The 20278-nt window shown below is 36.8% G+C and overlaps 1 protein-coding gene across 16 annotated transcripts in view; it reads right to left on the reverse strand.

Moving 5' to 3' along the window:
* Positions 1-1576: 1576 nt before the first annotated feature.
* The window catches only part of LOC101739913 (irregular chiasm C-roughest protein), a 102912-nt gene continuing 84210 nt past the window's right edge, over positions 1577-20278 (reverse strand). For 4 of the 16 annotated variants that reach the window (XM_062675658.1, XM_021347113.3, XM_021347116.3 and 1 more), the window contains exons 10-21: positions 18154-18287; positions 16910-17036; positions 16219-16364; positions 15639-15792; positions 14720-14952; positions 13678-13824; positions 12279-12364; positions 11776-11930; positions 10648-10758; positions 9719-9805; positions 4749-4851; positions 1577-3450 (exon numbers count right to left, since the gene is read on the reverse strand). In XM_062675658.1, coding sequence (XP_062531642.1) covers positions 4817-4851; positions 9719-9805; positions 10648-10758; positions 11776-11930; positions 12279-12364; positions 13678-13824; positions 14720-14952; positions 15639-15792; positions 16219-16364; positions 16910-17036; positions 18154-18287 — 1415 coding nt within the window. In that variant the 3' untranslated portion in view covers positions 1577-3450; positions 4749-4816. The remainder of the gene's footprint in view (positions 3451-4748; positions 4852-9718; positions 9806-10647; positions 10759-11775; positions 11931-12278; positions 12365-13677; positions 13825-14719; positions 14953-15638; positions 15793-16218; positions 16365-16909; positions 17037-18153; positions 18288-20278) is intronic. The other 12 variants (XM_062675662.1, XM_062675665.1, XM_062675660.1 and 9 more) reach the window with 3 other exon arrangements.

Genomic DNA, 20278 nt, shown 5'->3' on the forward strand with positions numbered 1-20278 from the left:
ACGTAATTAATAAATTAAAAGTAATGTGTTGCTTTTTTTAAGATACGATGGTATTGACATCCACTCATCGATCTAACTATGCATCATCCTTCTATCAGATCTAAATGTGCCGGTCGATAAGTAGAACCACGATTCGACTTCGGTGGGTGGCGCATTTACGTTGTAAATGTCTATGGGCTCCAGTAACCTCTTACCATCAGGTGGGCTGTGAGCTCGTCCACCCATCTAAGCAATAAAAAAAAAAACTGGTGATAGGACCTCTTGAGAGTCCGCGCGGGTAGGTACCACCACCCTGCCTATTTCTGTCGTGAAGCAGTAATGCGTTTCGGTTTGAAGGGTGGGGCAGCCGTTGTAATTATACTTGTGACCTTAGAACTTATATCTCAAGGTAGGTGGCGCATTTCCGGTGTAGATGTCTATGGGCTCCAGTAACCACTTAACACCAGGTGGGCTGTGAGCTCGTCCACCCATCTAAGCAATAAAAATAATTTAAAAAAAACTCAACACGCTACAAGTTGAATGAGGAAACCAAGATCATACCGCTTCACGATTCAATGACTCGACCATCAGCCGCGATGGTCAAACCGCAGCAATGCCGACCCACCAGGTCCGAGGTGTCGTCGAACTCACTGGAATCACATTTGTAACATTATCTAATTCAGGAATGAATGCGGCCGCATCTGTTTGTGTTATGTGCGTTCGAGCGTAACTTAACGGATTGTATCTGTGTTTAGGGCAATCCTAAACATGCAATTTTGTATGACTGTTTTTTGAATTTGGCAACACAGTCAGTGTAAGACAATAAAAAAAAAAGATGTGTGGTGACGTAGGATAGGAACAAAGTTCCTTATATTATAAAAATATTAATTTTAATTTCTATTCGAGGTATAAAGAAAATAACACTGGAGGTTTCGCAACAACCCACGGCCATTCGGTAACGTGGGAACTTATTGTGGTACACTTCATTCACGGTAGTTTGCATAAGAGTTAGTGTATTGCGCAAACGAACGCTCTGAGATCGTGGTCAAAGAATGATAAAAAAATATGTTATTTTTTGTACGTTATTACAAAGTTAAGTCGTACACTGTGTGCATTACTAATAAAAATCTTACGTTACGGACGTTTTTTCCCTCCCTCCCCCTCCGCATCGTCCCATAAGGAACTTCGTTCCAAAGTTCTGGTCGTACGTACCTTAAAAGAAAATAAAACTAACCTTCGCCCTGAATATAGATTTATTGAAGCGACCAATCCAAAATATAGTCCACGCCCTACACAATCTGGAGGTTTTTTTTTGAGAATTTTTTTTGGCCCCTTTAGGCAGACGGGCATACGGCCCGTAAGTGGTTACCGTATCTAATACATCGCGATAATCTTTAGTGGTTTTGAAACCATATTGATATCTACCGTCGTCAATAGCTTGACAGTCAATCGCAAGCAAAATTTGTACCCGCCTGCGGGATTCGAACACCGGTGCATCGCTAGATACGAGTCACACCAGACGTCTTATCCTTTAGGCCACGACGACTTTATAGATATAAATATGAGCTCTAGGTTTCGTGCTAATATAAAATAAAAGTTTGTTTGTTTCATCATTTATTTTGACAAATATACGGAACATAACATTATAATATATGTATATATATGTATATTGCATGCAGTAAAAAAAACACTGTTCGCATGCATTATTATTAATATATATTTTTTTTCCTTAAACAAATTTGTAACATCAAATAATGCCCTTGTACTAAATAAAATAATTATTTGCTATCTAATTAAAGAGTTCTTACATAAGGGTAGCATAGAAAAAAAAATGTAAAAAAAAAACAAAACAAGTGGCACATTGAATTTATTTACACTGGCTTATTAAAATTTCATAAAAAAAAAATTCAAACGCATTCATAATTTTATTAATTTTTTTTACAATTTACAACTATACATTTCGTTGCAGTTATTATATTTCGCTAAAAAAATTATATTAGAATTATTATTTTGAAAATTCATTTGAAAAATTTACATTTACGTAAGCAGCTCTTACGTAAATATATTCAATTAGTTTTTCAACACAGTACAGATATATCACAGAACATACAATTCTAAAAAAATATATATATAATATACTGAACCGCATTAATTATTATTATTGTAACTTGCAAAACTTGCACCGACTTAGAATTCTAAGAAAATCAATTAATATCTCAGACAAAAAAAACAAAACAAAAATCAGTCCTTTTATTTTCACTTAACATGTGGACACGTAAATGTCGAGTCGAATATAATTTACGAACTACGAACTATAGATGTGGCCCCCGCGGAAACAAGGCACCATCTTCATTCGACGAGGAATCGATATAGCCTTTTATTTTTATTTATTAAAAATTTCAACAATAGCCAAACAATCTCTCAAATACTTTAATGCAATTTCTATATCGAGGGATGAAATTCTATTTGGTTTAAGCCACATTTCGCTAAATAATCGACATATATCTTCACTATTCACTACATAGTATAAAACAAAGTCGCTTTCTCTGTCCCTATATCTGTCTGTCCCTATGTATGCTTAAATCTTTAAAACTACGCAACGGATTTTGATGCGGTTTTTTTTAATAGATAGAGTGATTGTAGAGGAAGGTTTATAAGTATAATAACATCCATTAAATAGAGGAGAAATCAATAATAAATTACAGTTTCCGAAGGGAAGCGAGGGCGGGTCGCTAATTGTAATTAAAGGTCAATTTTATTTGGTATTAGCATCAACAGTTCGATGTTTTTAATTAAACTTCAATTAAGTTTACCATTGAAACAGCTGATGAAGTTTTTTTCCTGTGATAATTTTTTCCAATTAAACGTCCAAAAGCTTCAGTAAAGTCGCCAAAATATCGCTTAAACCAAATAGCCTTTTACGACTTGATATGACCTTTGTCGCTTGATTATATGTATTATTGAGCAAAAGCGTCTGCCGTATCTCGATTGTCTCACAAATAAAACATTAATTAACTAAAAACAAATATACATTGCCGCCTCGCATTGTATCGAAAACAAGGATTGCGTCAGCAGTCCACTGCAGCCGCGGAGATATAGCGACGTATAGCTATAGAAGTATAGCAGTGATTAAAAATGATTTTAACACGATGTTATTTTTCGTCGTTTTTAATTCTCACAATTAAAATATAGAGGTCTTAAACAGGAATTTAGTTATTTTTGTTTTTAATGCATCAAGTCTTTCGAAGTGATTCAATGGAGCGTGTCTGGGTCAAGACACCGTCCGCCGGTCCACCGCTGTGGACCTGAAGGGACATGTAGTCTAGGGTCAGCAACTGACGTGAGGCGTTAGGGCATCACCAGTGGCGTGACTTAGCGAAGCCGCTGGACCAAGGGAATTCACTGACGAGAATATTTATAATTCACGAGCACGATTCTTCACTGTACGAAGATTCGTTGGTGTCCCTTGACCTGTGAGGTTTGTTATTTTGAAAAATTCATGAAATTGAAGATTACCAATACAATATAAACAATATGATATTTCTAAGGATTTCATTTTTGTTCCATTTGGGGTAGAAACTTTGGGCCCGTGGGGTCCATCTGCTAAAAGCTTTTTAAGGACCTTAAAAAAAAACTATTTGAGGCCTCGGGAGACCCGAAGGCCGGTACGTATTTTGCACAAAGAATTCGCATTGCTATCCAGCGTGGAAATGCTGCCAGCCTTCTGGGAACGCTGCCAACTGGCGGTGAGCTAACACAGATTTTCTATTTATAAGTAGCTTTACCTACATAATTATTGTATAATATTTTGATAATATACAAAAATAGACATATATAAAACAGATAATTACAGAAAAAGTAGTTTTATTTTTTGAACCCACTTTTTTTATTGTTCCAGGTTTAATACTCGAAGCAGATTTGACGTGAAGCAGTGCACGGAATATAGGCGTGTTTTATTACTTGTCAGGTCAATTTTACAAAACTCACTCAATGAATGAATGAAACACACAACACGCACTTTTATACAAAAAAAACTAATTGACAATAATACTAGCCGGTACAAACGTCAGGTAAAAGGACGTCAGTTCACGGCAGAAATAGGCAGGACGGTGGTACCTACCCGTGCGGACTCACAAGACGGCCTACCACCAGTAATTACACAAATTATATTTTTGCGGGTAATACTCTAATAACCACTATATAATATATATAATTCGTTTACTATTCGTTAACTATATATAATTCGTTTGTTTGTCAGAGCTAATAAAAAAATAAAATCTCTATATAGTACTATTTACATAGGTACGTATCTCTCGGACCTATCATCGCTGTTGCTGGATGTAAAACTTTAAATTTCTTATCAGCCGTTTGTTAAGTTGAAAGTTACAATTCACGTCGAGCTTTTGATACGACGTCGACTTCGAAAAATTTTAAACTTTTGAAGTAATTTGACGTGATTTAAATTGTTTCGCGATTCCCTTAACTGCGAGAGAGCTTTAGCAATTAGGAGCTTTAATAAATGTTCAATTGTTTGTAATTCGTACGTAATCAGTTCAAAACTGAACTTTTAGTCAAGCCTGTCTAATTTGAAACGGATACGAGAGCCCATAGGCATCAGCAAATAGATGCAGCTACCTTGAGATACAGCGAACGACTGTGAGTTAATTATATGTAAAATAAGTCTTCCTATTAAAAAAAAAACGAATTTCAATTTTTCAGTACAAATCGTCAATTTCATACTTAATATTATAAACTAAATTGATGCTTACGTTGTCCGCCATGTTTATATTCCCATTTTTTCTTTATATATTTGTATTTCCCGGGAGCAGCGTTCCGCCTACACGTGGGTGGCCTGGGCGGGACCGCCATTACCTGTGAAAAATTACGCAAATTAGCTTAAGTGATATTGAAGAAGAAAAACGTTAAATTTCATTAAACAGATTTATGGGGGGGTATTAAATTATTTTGGGATCTAAAAAATTACGTTCCATTATTATGTGTGTTGCTTGAAAATCGTTACGAGTTTAATGTTAAAGTTTTACGTAATCTTGCTTACAGTGGTGCGTGATTATGAACTTTTAATTATGGTACGCATTTATTTATTGCTTAGATGGGTGGACGAGCTCACAGCCCAACTGGTGTTAAGCGGTTACTGGAGCCCATAGACATCTACAACGTAAATGCGCCGCCCACCTTGAGATATAAGTTCTAAGGTCTGAAGAATAGGTACAACGGCTGCCCCACCCTTCAAACCAAAACGCATTACTGTTTCACGGCAGAAATAGGCAGGGTGGTGGTACCTACCCGTGCGGACTCACAAGAGGTCCTACCACCAGTAAAACGCGTGATTCGTGGACACAATTAAAAGTACTTTCACGGTTTAATCACGTGTTTCTTATTATCATTATTAGTTGTGAGGCTTAAAAGGCTTACAGGCAAATACATACTGTAGAGTTTTCGTGGTAGCGAACTAGGTGAGGTATCGTTAATGCTACAAAAAAAAACCACGGTCTGGAGAAGAAAGAAAGAGATAGAGGGAGAAAAAGTCCAAGATCCAGCGGACTAAACTTTTATTTAAGTACTAGTGGTCCCTTAGTAGTCGAAATTCGACTATAATTAATTGAAATTATAAGTTCAAACATTACTATGGTTCTATTGTCGAACATTATTATACTTCTACTAGCTGACCCGGCAAACGTTGTGTTGCCTTAAATAAGATTTCTAGGGAAATTCTACTGAGAAAAAAAAACCTCACTTAACCACATAATACCTCATTATAAACAAAAAAAATATCCAAAAAATTAAAATAAAAAGTAAATGTTTGGGGTAGACCACCCTTTTCACTTAGGGGTATGAAAAATAGATAGTAGCCGATTCTCAGACCTACTGAACATACTATTGATACACAAATAAAACCAATAAAACATGGCTGAAAAATGTATAGTATTGTATAGCTCTCAAATATATTAAGTGTATAATCTATGATGTATAGTGAGTAAGTAAGACAGGAGACCGGCTTCGTTCTCATCCCTACTACGTGATGTTTGCTGGATGAGTGGTGACATCTGGCGGGGATAGCTGATCGATTGATAGTTGATCAGTAGTCGACCGGTGAGGGCGGGAGACCAAATTCAATTTAAAAAAATCATAATTAAAGGAACTTGAAATTATAAACTCTGAATAAGAATTTATCGTACTACAATTATAATATTTGATTGCCATCTTGCAACCTTATTGCGGATCTGTCCATAGAATAAAAAAAATGTTAATCGGGATGGAAAAATAGGGGTTGATCGTATAAGAGTGAAAATTGAGAGTAATATGATTTTTTTTATTTTAAGTCATGACAAAACAAAATAAAAAACTTGCCAAAAAAATTTAAGTTTATAATTAACAAATAAAAAATAGGGGTTGATCATAGAGGGATGAAAAATTATGAGTAACATCAGATTTTTTATTTTAATTCATGACAAAATAAAAATAAAAATGAAAATCTTGCCAAAAAAATTAAAGTTTATTAATAAATAAATAGCAAATAAAAAATAAGGGTTGATTGTAGAAAGGTGAAAATTTAGGGTTGTATGTATTTTTGTATGTTGTATCATAAAAAAATAAAAACAAAAATTTTCGTCTAAAAAATAACAAATAAAATTTAGGGGTGGACCACCCTTAACATTTAGGGGGATGAAAAATAGATGTTGTTCGATTCTCAACCCTGACCGATATGCACGCTAAGATTCACGAAAATCGGTCGAGCCGTTTCGGAGGAGTATGGCAACGAAAACTGTGACACGAGAATTTTATATATTAGATAATCACAGATTTCGCCAAAACTACACTTTAGATAAATAATATTAAAGACAAAACAATATTAATGTATTCTTAATTCGACAACAGACTTTATACAATAATTAAAGTTTGACGATTGACAATAAATAATATTATATGTATGTGTTGTGTCAAATACATGGTAGTGTGTGTAATGTTTTTTTTAAATATTTTTGGAACGAAGTTCCTTATCGCGCGTTGTGAAAGGGGGCTAGACGGAAAAAAATCTTACGAAAAGTTGTCACGACACTTTTTAGATCCGTCATTCTGACCAATCAACGTGTAGGCGCTTATCGCGTGACATTGCTCGTATCCGATTGGTCCGCGTAATGAGTACAGTTTCTCGAGATAGCGTTTCAACAATAGTAATTTAGTTCATAGTATTGTTTTTTTCTTCTTCGTAATGCCGTAATTTATTATTACAATTTAAAAAAAAAATTACAATTCCTTCACTAATTAATCGAAAGGAACTTCGTTCCATCCGGGTGTTCCTTGACACCTCTGAAGTTTTTTATGCATAGTTTAAAAAGAACATTAGCATTCTGCACTCCTTCTCTATATCCTCTATAATTGAGGGGAAATTTCATACTCCTCCGTCGGCGAGATTTTCGTAAAAAGGGGTACAAAGTTTTGGCTTCACATATTACTATAAATGTAGATTCCCACGTATTATTTCATTGTTAATTTCGTCTTCCTTCGACAAGTATGCTATGATTAAACCTCAATTTGTATTTGCTTTGTACAGTTTCGAGCCAGCTGTATAGTTTATAATTTGAAGCACTACTTAGTACGTTTTTTCAATCTTTTCATTCATGAAACGACAGAAGGACTAATGAATGAGTTCCTTTTCGCAGACTTTTTTCTTTTAGGCTATGATAGCCTAAACGACGCCGCTCGTCTTTGAAGTCTAAATTAAAATTATATAGCGGCTGTCCCGACGAAATAGACGCCATACCACCAGTAAATGACTTATATGCAAATGGGAGATTTCTTGCTCTTCTCAGTCGTACACTCCCGGCGGAGTGGTCGTGGTTACATAGGTATGTCTTAATTCTTGGTTTGCGGCTTTTGAGAGACTTCTCCATCTCTCTCTATCTGTGGCGGTACGTGTACATTCAGTAGGGGAACACTTCGTAGATAACTTAATCAAGTCTGTCCAACTTGTGGATGATCGGCCGCGAGAGCATCGACCGTCTACTATTGTACTATTTGTGCCAGCTAGAGTTGAAACTCTCACATTGGATAATGCGCCTAAAACTAGTATGCAATTGAGGTATATTCGATAATTAATAATATGATATATACTAATTATCGAATGATATGATATATAATTAATCGAATATACCAAATAATAATATGATGTGATATATAATTAATTTGATTTATGCGCTACACACTGTCCACCTTGCAGATGATCGGCCGCGAGAGCGTTGACCGTCTACTCTTCCTTGAACCACTAAACTAAATGGGAGATATGTGATCGAAAACTCAATTTTCTTGAAGAAAAGATCTATGGGACTTGCAAAACCGAAAGAGGTTTCGTGGTAAATATATCCAGGATAACCACTTGTGATAGTTTTTACGATAGCCGATAGGTGGGACAGTGAACTCGCGGATCCTGCTCGTAGGACCTCTTGTGAGTCCGCACGGGTAGGTACCACCACCCCACCAATTTTCTGCCGTGAACCAGTAATGCGTTTCGGTTTGAAGGGTGGGGCAGCCGTTGTAACTATACTTGAGACCTTAGAACCTATATCTCAAGGTGGGTGGCGCATTTACGTCGTAGATGTCTATGGGCTCCAGTAACCACTTAACACCAGGTGGGCTGTGAGCTCATTCATCCATCTAAGCAATAAAAAAAAATCCATACAGGTCGACACAATACATTGTAAAAACCAATTAACATAGACAAAGTTCGTACAAAATCACTTAAAGTTGAATCGGCAAACAAGCTACGAATACAAAACTTTGCTTGAACCAATAAATTATTCAAAGGGACCCGCCTGTTTGGATGCAATTAGATTCCGAACGGGGCTGCGGCCCGGTGTTGCCAGCGATTTATCGTAATGCTTTAAAATGCGCCTTAGATAGTAATATCGGTGCTTTTTAATATTACGCAATTAGATTTTGGTATTGCCAAACTTCTCATTATTTAGTGGATGTATTCATAGATAATACACATAAATTAGTTATAGATAAGCAACTCAAGCACTCAACAAAAATGTTTACGGGCGTCGGTCAATAGATGGCAGTAACATATTACTTATCCTATATTTTATTTTTAATGAAGGATTTTGTAAATTTTCAGCAACAACAAATTGATAAAATTTAATCATTTTGTCTAAAACAAGTAAAGACTTTATGATTTTTATTATTTTTTTATTTTCGGTGTTAAGTTATACAATAATTAAATGGCTTATCTTTAACAATATAAGTTTAAGGGCATCCGCTAAGGACGTCGCTAGTTTCCACACAGAAAAAAAGGGTGTGTGTACTTATCTACGCGCATAAGAAGTTATACTTTTTTTTTTATATTAAATAATTAATAATAAATATTTAACGTTAATGATTTAATATTTAGTATGAATTATATTAAATAATAATTTTGTCATTTATGTTACTAAAAAATGAATGCTAATAACACTTTTTTTACGAGTGTGTACAAGCGCGAAAGTTCACCTGCGGCTATATTCAGACTCGCCAAGTTACGTCGGTCGTATTGTAATGAGCGATTTAGTGGGCCTCTTCATTCTGTTAATTTTGTGTCACGGTGCGCGCGCATCGTAAAATTTCACTCTCATCAATTTTTCATAACGCGCCTAAAGAAGCATAACTTCAAAAATATTTGTCTTAAGCTATCGTAGTTTCAGGGTCCTGGATGTGTATTATTGGATGAAATTGGTTGGATTACCTGTCGGTGCGGAATTCCTGACGGCGGAGTATGGCGGCGGTGCGGGCGTGGCCGCGGGCTTCGCCGTGTGCACCTGATTCCCGTAACCTTAACAACGAAACGAACATTGAATTCTTAACTATTCATCGATGTATATTTTTCTATTATTGTTTAGACTCAACGAACGATGAAAACAGACGAAACAATTAGGACCTTAGCATAATTTGAATAAAAACTATTTCGGATACTAATCCATATAAGATTTCTGTATATTAGCATACGTTTTGGTGTACCATAAATTATACAACATATCGTGAATATAAGCCGTGTATTGTTGAATTTGTGTGTACTACAAATTATAATAATATAACAATTTTTATTATTATTTTTTGTTGCTTAGGTGGATGGACGAGCTCACAGCCCACCTGGTGTTAAATGGTTACTAGAGCCCATAGAGATGTACAGCGTAAATGCGCCACCCACCTCGAGATATAAGTTCTAAGGTCTCAGTATAGTTACAACGGCTGCCCCACCCTTCGAACCGAAACGCATTACTGCTTCACTGCGGAAATAGGCGGGGTGGTGGTACCTACCCGTGCGGACTGCCAAGAGGTCCTACCACCAGTAATTACGCAAATTATAATTTTTGCGGGTTTGATTTTTATTACACGATGTTATTCCTTCACCGTGGAAGTCAATCGTGAACATGTATGCCCTGTCTTAGTTGATATTGAAATACCTACCTAGTATATTACAATGTCATCAATGTATACCGTGTCTTAGTTGACATTAAAATACATAACTAAAATCCATCACAATAATTCATAACTCCTCGATTTGAGACAAAATGGAACTGAATTTCAAAGGGAGCATCCAAAATGTACAGAGCCCTCCACATTGAATTGGCGTCCCAAATTAATTAAGGCTTAGGGAACAAACAAAATACACACCTATTGAACTATTCCTTAAGTATGGATTACCGTAGGTAGCCGAGTACCGCGGGTCGACTGCAGTCTGCGGTCTAGGGTTCGGTTGCGCATAGATTGGCGTTTGTGGACCTGCTTTAAAAGTAAATAGGTTGACTTGAGTCAATCATCAGTCTTTATCATTATATTGATACTAGCTGACCCGGCAGACTTCGTAGTGCCTCAATCTATAAATAAAAGACCTAAACTTTTGTATAAAATAAACTTAAAACAAACAAAAGGAATCCGTCCGACGGGGGACACATCAAAGGGAAAACAAAATTGTTATTTTTATTTAATTCCGAGCACTTTCATATTTATTTACCTTTTAAGCCTTCTCTGGACGTCCACAAATAATACAAGACAAAAATTAGCCAAATCGGTCCAGCCGCTCTCGAGTTTTAGCGAGACTAACGAGTAGCAATTCATTTTTATTTAAATAGATAATAGATAATTATACCTAATGACCCAAGTGATAACACGGTCTCCATCAAACCTAAGATCGCTGATTCGAGATCGAACACCGTACCACTCATCATCATCATCTTTGGTCTTACAGCCCAGGGTGGGCCTTAGCTTGGTCCAGTATATCTCTGTGCTGCTCTGTTCAGAGCTTTCTCCTTCCGTAACCTGACACCGTTAACTTTGAGGTCTTGCTCCGTGCCATATAACCACCGGAGTTTGGGCCTGCTATGCCATTAGCTTACACTATTACTATCAAAAGTTTCATACATGTAGTAGAATTGTGATATTGGCCTATAAAATAAAACTATTTCACTGTTGCAGTTTTATTGTTCTCTACTCAAATCTTCTTTGTTATTATAATAAAAATTAATTGACACCTTTCACTGGTTCAATCATCTTCAGAATTTTTCTTTTCTCTTTCACTCTTTCTTTCCCTTTCTTACCGTTTTCTCTCACTCTCTTTTCATACGTAGTTTCTTACCAATCCCACGTACATGTAGCTTCGTAAGCAATATTAGTTTTTGTTTACTTTTAACGTATTTTAAACAATACAATATAAGCTACTGTATACCTAGCTAGACTAAGTTCAAAGGACAACCCATTGTGGTATATAACACGCTGTTATATAATAGGCGATAATGTACTCACCCTCTCCACCAGAGGGTAGACCTAAATTGTTGATGGCGTCGCTTTCCTCGGGCTTGTTCGTTCGTTGCAACGTATTATTTTGCGATCCATTGCTGTTTGACAATGGGAGAGTCGACGCCGTGTCTATACTGCGCGTCAAAGATCCCTGTTGCGACCTATACAGGATTTTTATTGATTTTAAAAGAATTATACGTTAACTTCGCAGTTTTGATCGTTATTAAAGTCAAAGCATCGAGAACAATAGGGCACGTAAACTTTGTTGATACTTTAAAATTCGGTATCAATGTGCATTTTGAAATGTACCAAACTTTAAAGTTAAAGTGATAAGGTAGTTATTTGATTGGAACGAATTGAAGACTTCATAGACGGATTTACAAAATGCCATCTCCATCAGTTTCGAAATAATCGAAAATTTCGAACCGTAGGAGTTAGTTACTAGAAGCATAAGGCTATAAGTTATGTGAAGAGTATGCCATTGGGGTCTCCCGGGAGTAAGGTTTTACCTGGCGTGCGGCGGGGGGGAATGCACGTGCAGGTGCGCCGGGGGCGAGTAGCCGTGCGGGTAGTCGTACACGAACCCGGCTGGAGTCTGCGGACAACAACACACTGCTCAACACGAGTCCACGATTTGCTAACTTTTGAAATGCGATTTCTTGTTAAACATTTGTTACGCGCTGGAGTTTGGGATAAATAAAACTTCCACCGATATACAAATAAAACTCTATTTAACACTTAGAGCCCTTAGGGAACACTTTACAATTAGCAATTCACTTCTTCTGCTTCGCTTCAGGTGATCGATTCGCTGCTTCGCTTTGAGTAAAACAGCTTACTAACTACCTTCATGTCATCTCTGCAACGCTTTTATAGTCTATACGACATCCCTAGAATTATCAAGAGCTTTCTCGATAAGGCCAGTCGTTTCGATATGTGTTTCCGTTATTTGTTAATAGATGGCGTTGCACTTCTCGAGCGTTCTCGATTTTACTAGTTCTTTTGATTTCCTTTCTGCTATCCGACGATAGATGGCGTCACTCTTACCCGCGTAACAATATAAATGTTTGCAAATTAACATTCAACAAATTAAATATAAAATCTCCCACAGCATGAGTGTAGTGAGGTTTTATTGGAGTTATTTATTTATTTATTTCAGTGTCACAATCTTGAACAGCTGATGGTGACAGGAAAGATAGATGGCAAACGTCCCAGAGGACGCAGTCCCACGAGATGGTCGGACCAAATACGGTCTTCTCTAAGCATCAATTTCCACAATACCCTTCATGAAGCAAAGGATCGCAGCAGATGGAGGGAAATCGTACGGGAAGAACTGATGCAGCGGGGGAGGCTCGACCCTCAGTAATGAGGAAAACGACGCGAGGAGGAATTATTTATTTATTTATGTACACACAAAAAAGAAGACATAGTACAGAGTAATAGGAAATTTATGTACAAAGGCACTGCTTATTTCTTTAAGAAATCTCTTCCAGCAGACCTGCGAGAGGATTAAGAGAATAATAATTAAAAGTGAGTTAATTCCATGACTACCTACAATAATTAATCTATGTTCATGTTTCTGATACAACAATATGAATTACTAAATGAAAGAAAAAAATCCGATTACATTCCAAATACACAATGAAAAAGCGAAAATTAATGAAATATAGTTTAATAAAAACGTTAGTAAGGGTATCCCCCGAAGGGTACACGTGAATGTGTTTTATTTTTCGTTTGTCCCCTTCTGTACCACTGACAGTCAAGTTGTATCTTTTGCTTTTTAGTTATTATTGTTTAACGAAGTCTTATTTTTTGTTACTTTTAATGAATTATTTTATTAAGCGCTTCGAACATGTTCGATTATTTTTTGTTCGACATTTTTTTTGTTTCTAATTTTAACTATATACATACCTTATAACCATAGTCGTGGTAAGCGGGGTCAGTATAGTCATTGTTGTAATTGAAGTCGTCTAGTCTGATGTTAGGTAGAGGTACCGGACCAGCCAGGGGAAGCCCTACCGGCGCCTTGGTGTCCGAGCGATCAGAGCTCGTGTAATCCTGGTCAAAGCAAAGGGTTCGTTAATTCGACAGGGCGATAATGTGGTGGGACGTCTGGTAAAACCGCACCAGTTACTGCCGCCACTGCACCATTTCTACCGTGAAGCAGTAATTGGTTCCAGTTTGAATTGCGGTTGTTGTATTATCGCGGCAGCAGCGGTGCCTACCGATATAAGCTCACAAGACGTCCTACCGCCAGTAATTAAATACTCCTTTTCCTTTCCTCTTAAGCCCCTGTGCAGCCAAGGCTGAGTGTAGATCTCCTAAAATGCACTCCATTCTTTTCGGTCTCTTGCCTTTCGAGTCTAGTCCCAACCAGCCACTTTGACCAGGTCGTCGATCCACCCCATTGGTGGACTGCTCAGGTTAAGACGTCCAGTGCGAGCTCTACCCTCCAGTACTTTTTTACACGTTTTTATTACACGATGCAGTTCCCACCAAGGAAGTCGTTCTTGAGAATTTGTCAAGTGCGTATTTCATTAGAAACATTGGAAGCTAATGATACAAAGGCACCGGAAGGAGTGCACACCGCAAACGCCTTTTGTACTCATTAACAAATCGAGGGGTGAACAACTATTTGGCTTAAGCAACATTTTTGCAACTTTACAAAAGAGCCATTTAAAGCTTAAAGTTTGGAAAAAATATCATAACAAAAACAAACTTCTTCAGATATTCGAATGGGGTAAACTTAATTGAAATTCAATGAAAAACATCGAACTGTTGACGCTAATGCAAAACAGGGCCTTTAATTACAAAGATAAATGACGCGTATTAACCGAAATGTCTCTTAAATAACCTTTCGCCACTCGAAATAGTACCCATAGCTAACACGAAACCCTCACGTCGCTAAAAAAAATCTACACAAACAGTCAGCATCACGACAGAGTTCCCTCACCAGGTCGTAGCTGGCGTCGCTCTGCGGCAACTGAAGCTTCAGGTCGCTGATGTTAGAGCTCCTGTCGCTCTCTTTGTACGCGTCTCCGGTCGCGACGGTCACGTCCGGCTTCTCGTTCATTTGACTCTTCTTCCTTCTTCTCCTGTGGCAGACCACGAGGAGAATTATGAAGGAGGAGAAGACGACGATGCCGGTCGTAACCCCGATGAGGATTATGTACAGTGGAAGGGTCTCTGTGGACGATATTTTTTTGTTAATGCCGTTGCTGTTTAAGCCCAGATGGATTTTGGGCCGATATGTTGGTTTGGTATAGTTGTTGCAAAGTACGACTGCGCGCCACCCTTAGGTGTGTGAGTGACCAATCTGTATACGCGTCGATGTAGGCTATGTGTAGCTAATTGGCTTCTCCGTAGGGTACACACACTAACGATAATGTGTATTTACGATTACAACTACAAATAAAGGCCATGCACGCTCGTACTTTGCAACAACTATAAGATTACGCCTGGCTCCTGCTACTCTCAGAATCGATGTAAGGTAAGGTTCCCTTAATGTTTGTGGATGTAAGGTTGGTTCCCTTCGATACTATGAAAAATGATAGGTTTCTAATTTATAAAGTGGCTAACGCTCTGCCTATTTCTGTCGTGAAGTAATAAAGGGTTTCGGTTTGAAGGATGGGACAGCCGTTGTAACTATACTGAGACCTTAGAACTTATATCTCAAAGGTGGGCCGTAAGATCGTCCACCCAACCAAGCAAAAAAAAACTACCAATTTATCTCCGTTTACATTTGCTAACATAAATAGTTTTATTTTAAAAAATACAGTAAAGTTTTTGTTTCTGTTCCATTCAAAAATTGATTTAATTAAAAAATCACTGTTGTGCTTAATGCATAATACTATAACAATAATAATACTCACTTAAAGGCTTCAACATTATCGGTGCGTTTGCGTTACCGTATTCGTTCGTAACGCTGCAGTTGTAAAGTCCAAAATGCCTTGACTGGCTAGCCTTGATCACCAAACTAGATTTAACTAGTCCATCGGGCAATGATTCTTGCAGTATCGCGTAATTCTGTTTACAAAATTAAATATACTTTTACTATATACTGTGTACTTATACTTTATAATATTTTCATAATGTATCAATGGGAATATCCCCGTTCAACTAATTGATACATCAATTGGAATTTCATATACGAATTGGAAGAAGCAACGATTGATTTTAAAAAAATCACTTCGCAACTAAAATCAATTCGGTTCGAAGGATCAAACTTTGCAATACACTTTTTAATTGTTTAATTTGAAATATTTTATAACCTCGTAGCGTTATTTAGCCGCAAGCAGGCCTGTAAAAATTATTTGTGTTAACAATAACCTCACGAAATATTTAATTTATTTAATTTTATTAACATCGCCAAATTATACAAATGAAGTATTCTATTCTATTCTGTACTACTAATGTTGCTAGTAGATAAATTAGTTTCGGTTCGGAACTTACCGGATCCTGTATCACACTGATCTCCCGACCTTCGAAGAACCATTTGATGAAGTCTGGCTTGGGAACAGACTCTGTCAGGCATTCAACTGTAACCGTCTCCCCTTCCGCGCCTATCTGAGTCCTATTCGAAATTATCTTTGGAGCTCCTAGAACAATGGAAAGCTATGACGAAAACAACATCTAACACTCGTATTATTGTGGATCGGTAGTAAAGACTCAAAAAGTTCGCACTGCTTAGGACGCAGGTTGTCGGTAAACCATCTTCAATGGAAGGGTGCTATTTCTAAGTAACGACCATCACCAATGGAGGCAGCGTTACAATGAAGAGCATTGACAGACATTTTAAAGTAATCCTAACTATTCATGACCAGTCGGTATTATTAATACATTAGTATTATAACTGTTTTTTTTTTAAGTTTTATGACCGGGTATCTAACTAAGACCTTTAGGCCAAGTCTTATAATTTTTATGAAAGCTGATAATTGGAGTGAAATGAAATAAGATGAGATGAGATGATATGGGATGAAATATAATCTCAGTAAAATGGTGGTCATTTACTGAGATTTTTTCAGTGGACTTTTTAGAGGATCTACTCTAGAGGAACGCCCCTACAACTGTTTTGAATCACATCTAAGGCGGTTTTAGGTGATATTTTTGAATCTAAAAGCTGATATTTTTATTTTGTTGTTACCTTTAATAAAAACAGTAGCTTCACTCTCGATTTCTGGGTATCCGGTGACACTCGCTTTGCAGATATATTTTCCTGCCGTTTCTTTGTTCACAACTATCTCCAAGTTCGGGGATTTTCCTTTAACCTGCTGGAAAATGTGGATCGCTCACATAACGCTGTCTTTGTAACTGATATCTTTAGGTGTAGGTTCGCTAAAGATCGAGTTTTTTTGGGTTTCGACAAGCTTCCCGAATTGTCGTTATCTAAAGCAATTTAGTTTTAACTGTCGAGGCATACTTAAGGCATACTTTTCTATATCATGATAAATGATTACTGTCGATCGTAGATTAATAAAACACATTTAGCGCATCTTATTTAAAATTTATTTCTGTATTTTCTGTGTAATCTATATTTTTTGAAGTGAAACTTCTAATGCGACTTCTAACAAGGTTGCGTTATACGTTTAACGCTATTATGGAATAGAAAGAGAAAGATTGGGAATGAATGAATGGCACGCATGCGCGTAATATACCTGTTACAGGCCAGCGCGAGCGATAGCAATGAGTAGCATCTAATATTTCAATGAAGTATTTAAAAAAAAAAAAAAAATTTTTCTACCTACAATTCAAAATATATAAAATATAAATGTTGAAGATGTCGCATCTCTTATACACAGCATTCCCTATTACAAGAGCGATCTGTTTTAAGGATGAAAAATGAAGAAAACTACATCGAAAAAGAAGTTTCACTTCATTCACGTGTATCAAGTTGCACGTGCACCGTTTTTAATACGCTTTTATTAGCTTCAGACCTTCAGACGTATGTATGTTTGTAACGGAATCTTTGAACATGATTTTGACCCCCTTCAAAATGTCGGATTAATTCGAAATTTGGTATACTTATTAAGGACCGATGACAATTCAATATTAAAAAAAATATTGAAAAAATTGAAATTCAACTAAAAAATTTAAAATAAATAATAGTTTAAAAACACTAACAACATACGCTTTTATAGAAAATCCAATATTTAAAAAAAATTGAATTAAATATAGTATAAGAAAAAATGATTTTATTATAAAAAAAGCGTGAAAAGCACTCCACGCTTTTTTACAATAAAATAATTATTTCTTAGATTATTTTTAATTCAAATCTATTAAAATTTATTTTCTATTTTTAAGTTGAATTTTCTATAAAAGCGTATTTTGTTAGTTTTTTTAAACTATTATTTATTTATGTATTAATTCGCTAGCATGGTATTCACTTACCCCGATCCTGCCAGGCTCGTTCAGAAGCCACCTGATCGCCGGCTTCGGCTGCCCATCAACGTCACAGCTAAGGGTCACAATCGAGCCGATATCCGCCTCGACGTCATGCAGATGATTGCGGAAAATTGGAGGATCTAAAGGATGTAATGAATACTTTTATTTGTTTTGTAGTTTACCTAAGCAAATCACCCCATTCTCAGTGTTTTTAGACTGTTCAAGCACCGGTCACCGTCCCCGTCGAACGCGTCGACTCCGACGAAGAGTTCGACCAGCGAACTAGCCCATAGACACAACCCACAGAGTTTCTCACCGGTTCTTTTCAGTGGGTCGCAATTCCGATACGGCAGTAGTAGTACACTGGTGGTAGAACGTCTTGTGAGTCCGCACGGGTAGGTACTACCACCCTGCCTATTTCTCAGTAATGCGTCTCGGTTTAAAGGGCGGCGCCGCCGTTGTAACTATACTGAGACCTTAAGCTTATATCTCAAGGTGGGTGGCGCATTTACGTTGTAAATGTCTATGGGCTCCAGTAACCACTTAACACCAGGTTGGCTGTGAGCTCGTCCACCCATCTAAGCAATAAAAATAAGCTTCAGCGAAGCACTGCTCTTGCTAGGGCTGGTGTTAGCAATTCTCTCAGGTTGAGCCCGAGAGCTCACCTACCGGTCAGCATGAAACTGGAATAGCCCCTTGGGCTACCAACGATTAGACAGGACAAAAAAATCAATAACTTTGAGGCGTTCCTAATTATACAGTTTTGCGTATAAGTATTATTTTCGGTCGGTCACTACAACTGCTTAGTCTGGTTACATTGCATAGGAATCAGATAGATTGACTTGGTGATATAGTTAGTGCCCCTAACTATTGCGGCGAGGGTCATCGATTCCCACACATTCGTATGATGAACAGATTTGTTTGCTCTTTGTCTGGGTGTTTATTATCTATGTATGCGTCGCAATCAACACGTGTTTGTCGAACCAACACATGATACGGGACGCAAACGCCATCTGTCGGCGTTCGATGGAGTCAACTATTATGATATACTATGACTATTATGATAGATATGAGTTTTAAGGTCTCAGTATAGTTACAACGGCTGCCCCACCCTTCAAACCGAAACGCATTACTGCTTCAAGGCAGAAATAGGCAGGGTGGTGGTACCTACTCGTGCGGACTCATAAGACCTACCACCAGTAATTACGCAAATGATTATTTTACGGGTTTGATTTTTATTATACGATGTTATTCTTTCCCCGTGGAAGTCAATCGTGAACATTTTGTTGAGTACGTATTTCATTGGAAAAATTGCTATATATAAATTAATCTTAAGCAATCAATCAAACTAGAGGTCCCGCAGTAGTCGAAATTCGACTATAATTAATTGAAATTGTAAGTTTGTACACTGTTATGATTGTCACAAATTCTATAGTCACAAATTTCGCCAAGACTACACTTATACTATAAAAAATATTAACAAAGACAAACCATATTCTATTCCCAATTTGACAACAGACGTCAAGAACAAAAGTTTGACAATAAATAGTATGCATGCGTGTGTGCGTCAAATACATGGTATGTAGTGTATGTAATGTTTTCTTTATTGATTTAATGTATCTTTTATGCATTATTTTAAAAAAATATTAGCATTGTGTGCTTCTTCTCTATATTCTCTATAAGTGTGGAAAATTTCACCATACTCCGTCCGCGCAATTTTCTTAAAAAGGGATACAAAGTTTTTGCTTCACGTATTAATATATAGATGTAATCAAAACTTAGTTATATATTTTTTTATTTTTGTTGTTAATGCACTGTCGATTGCATTTATAATTGAGGTGGCATCTGCCATGAACTTTTGTCAGTTTGTCAATGATTTTATTGACGATAACTTTTTTTGTGCAACTATAATAAATAAATAAATTTCAATAACTACATTAATGTAGTTGTTTAGTTTTGGTAGCATAACTAACGCATTACGTGTCATTATTGTACGTGTATCATTAAAAATCATTATCATTAAAAACTGTCCCAATTACACAAGCGTTAACCAAACCATTGTTTATCTTCAAAAAACACTTACGTTTCGATTTATCTCTATACGTTAATATTATTTTTTTATCTCAAAACC

Source organism: Bombyx mori, chromosome 24 (genome assembly GCF_030269925.1).
Source record: "Bombyx mori chromosome 24, ASM3026992v2".
In the NCBI taxonomy this organism is placed as follows: domain Eukaryota; kingdom Metazoa; phylum Arthropoda; class Insecta; order Lepidoptera; family Bombycidae; genus Bombyx; species Bombyx mori.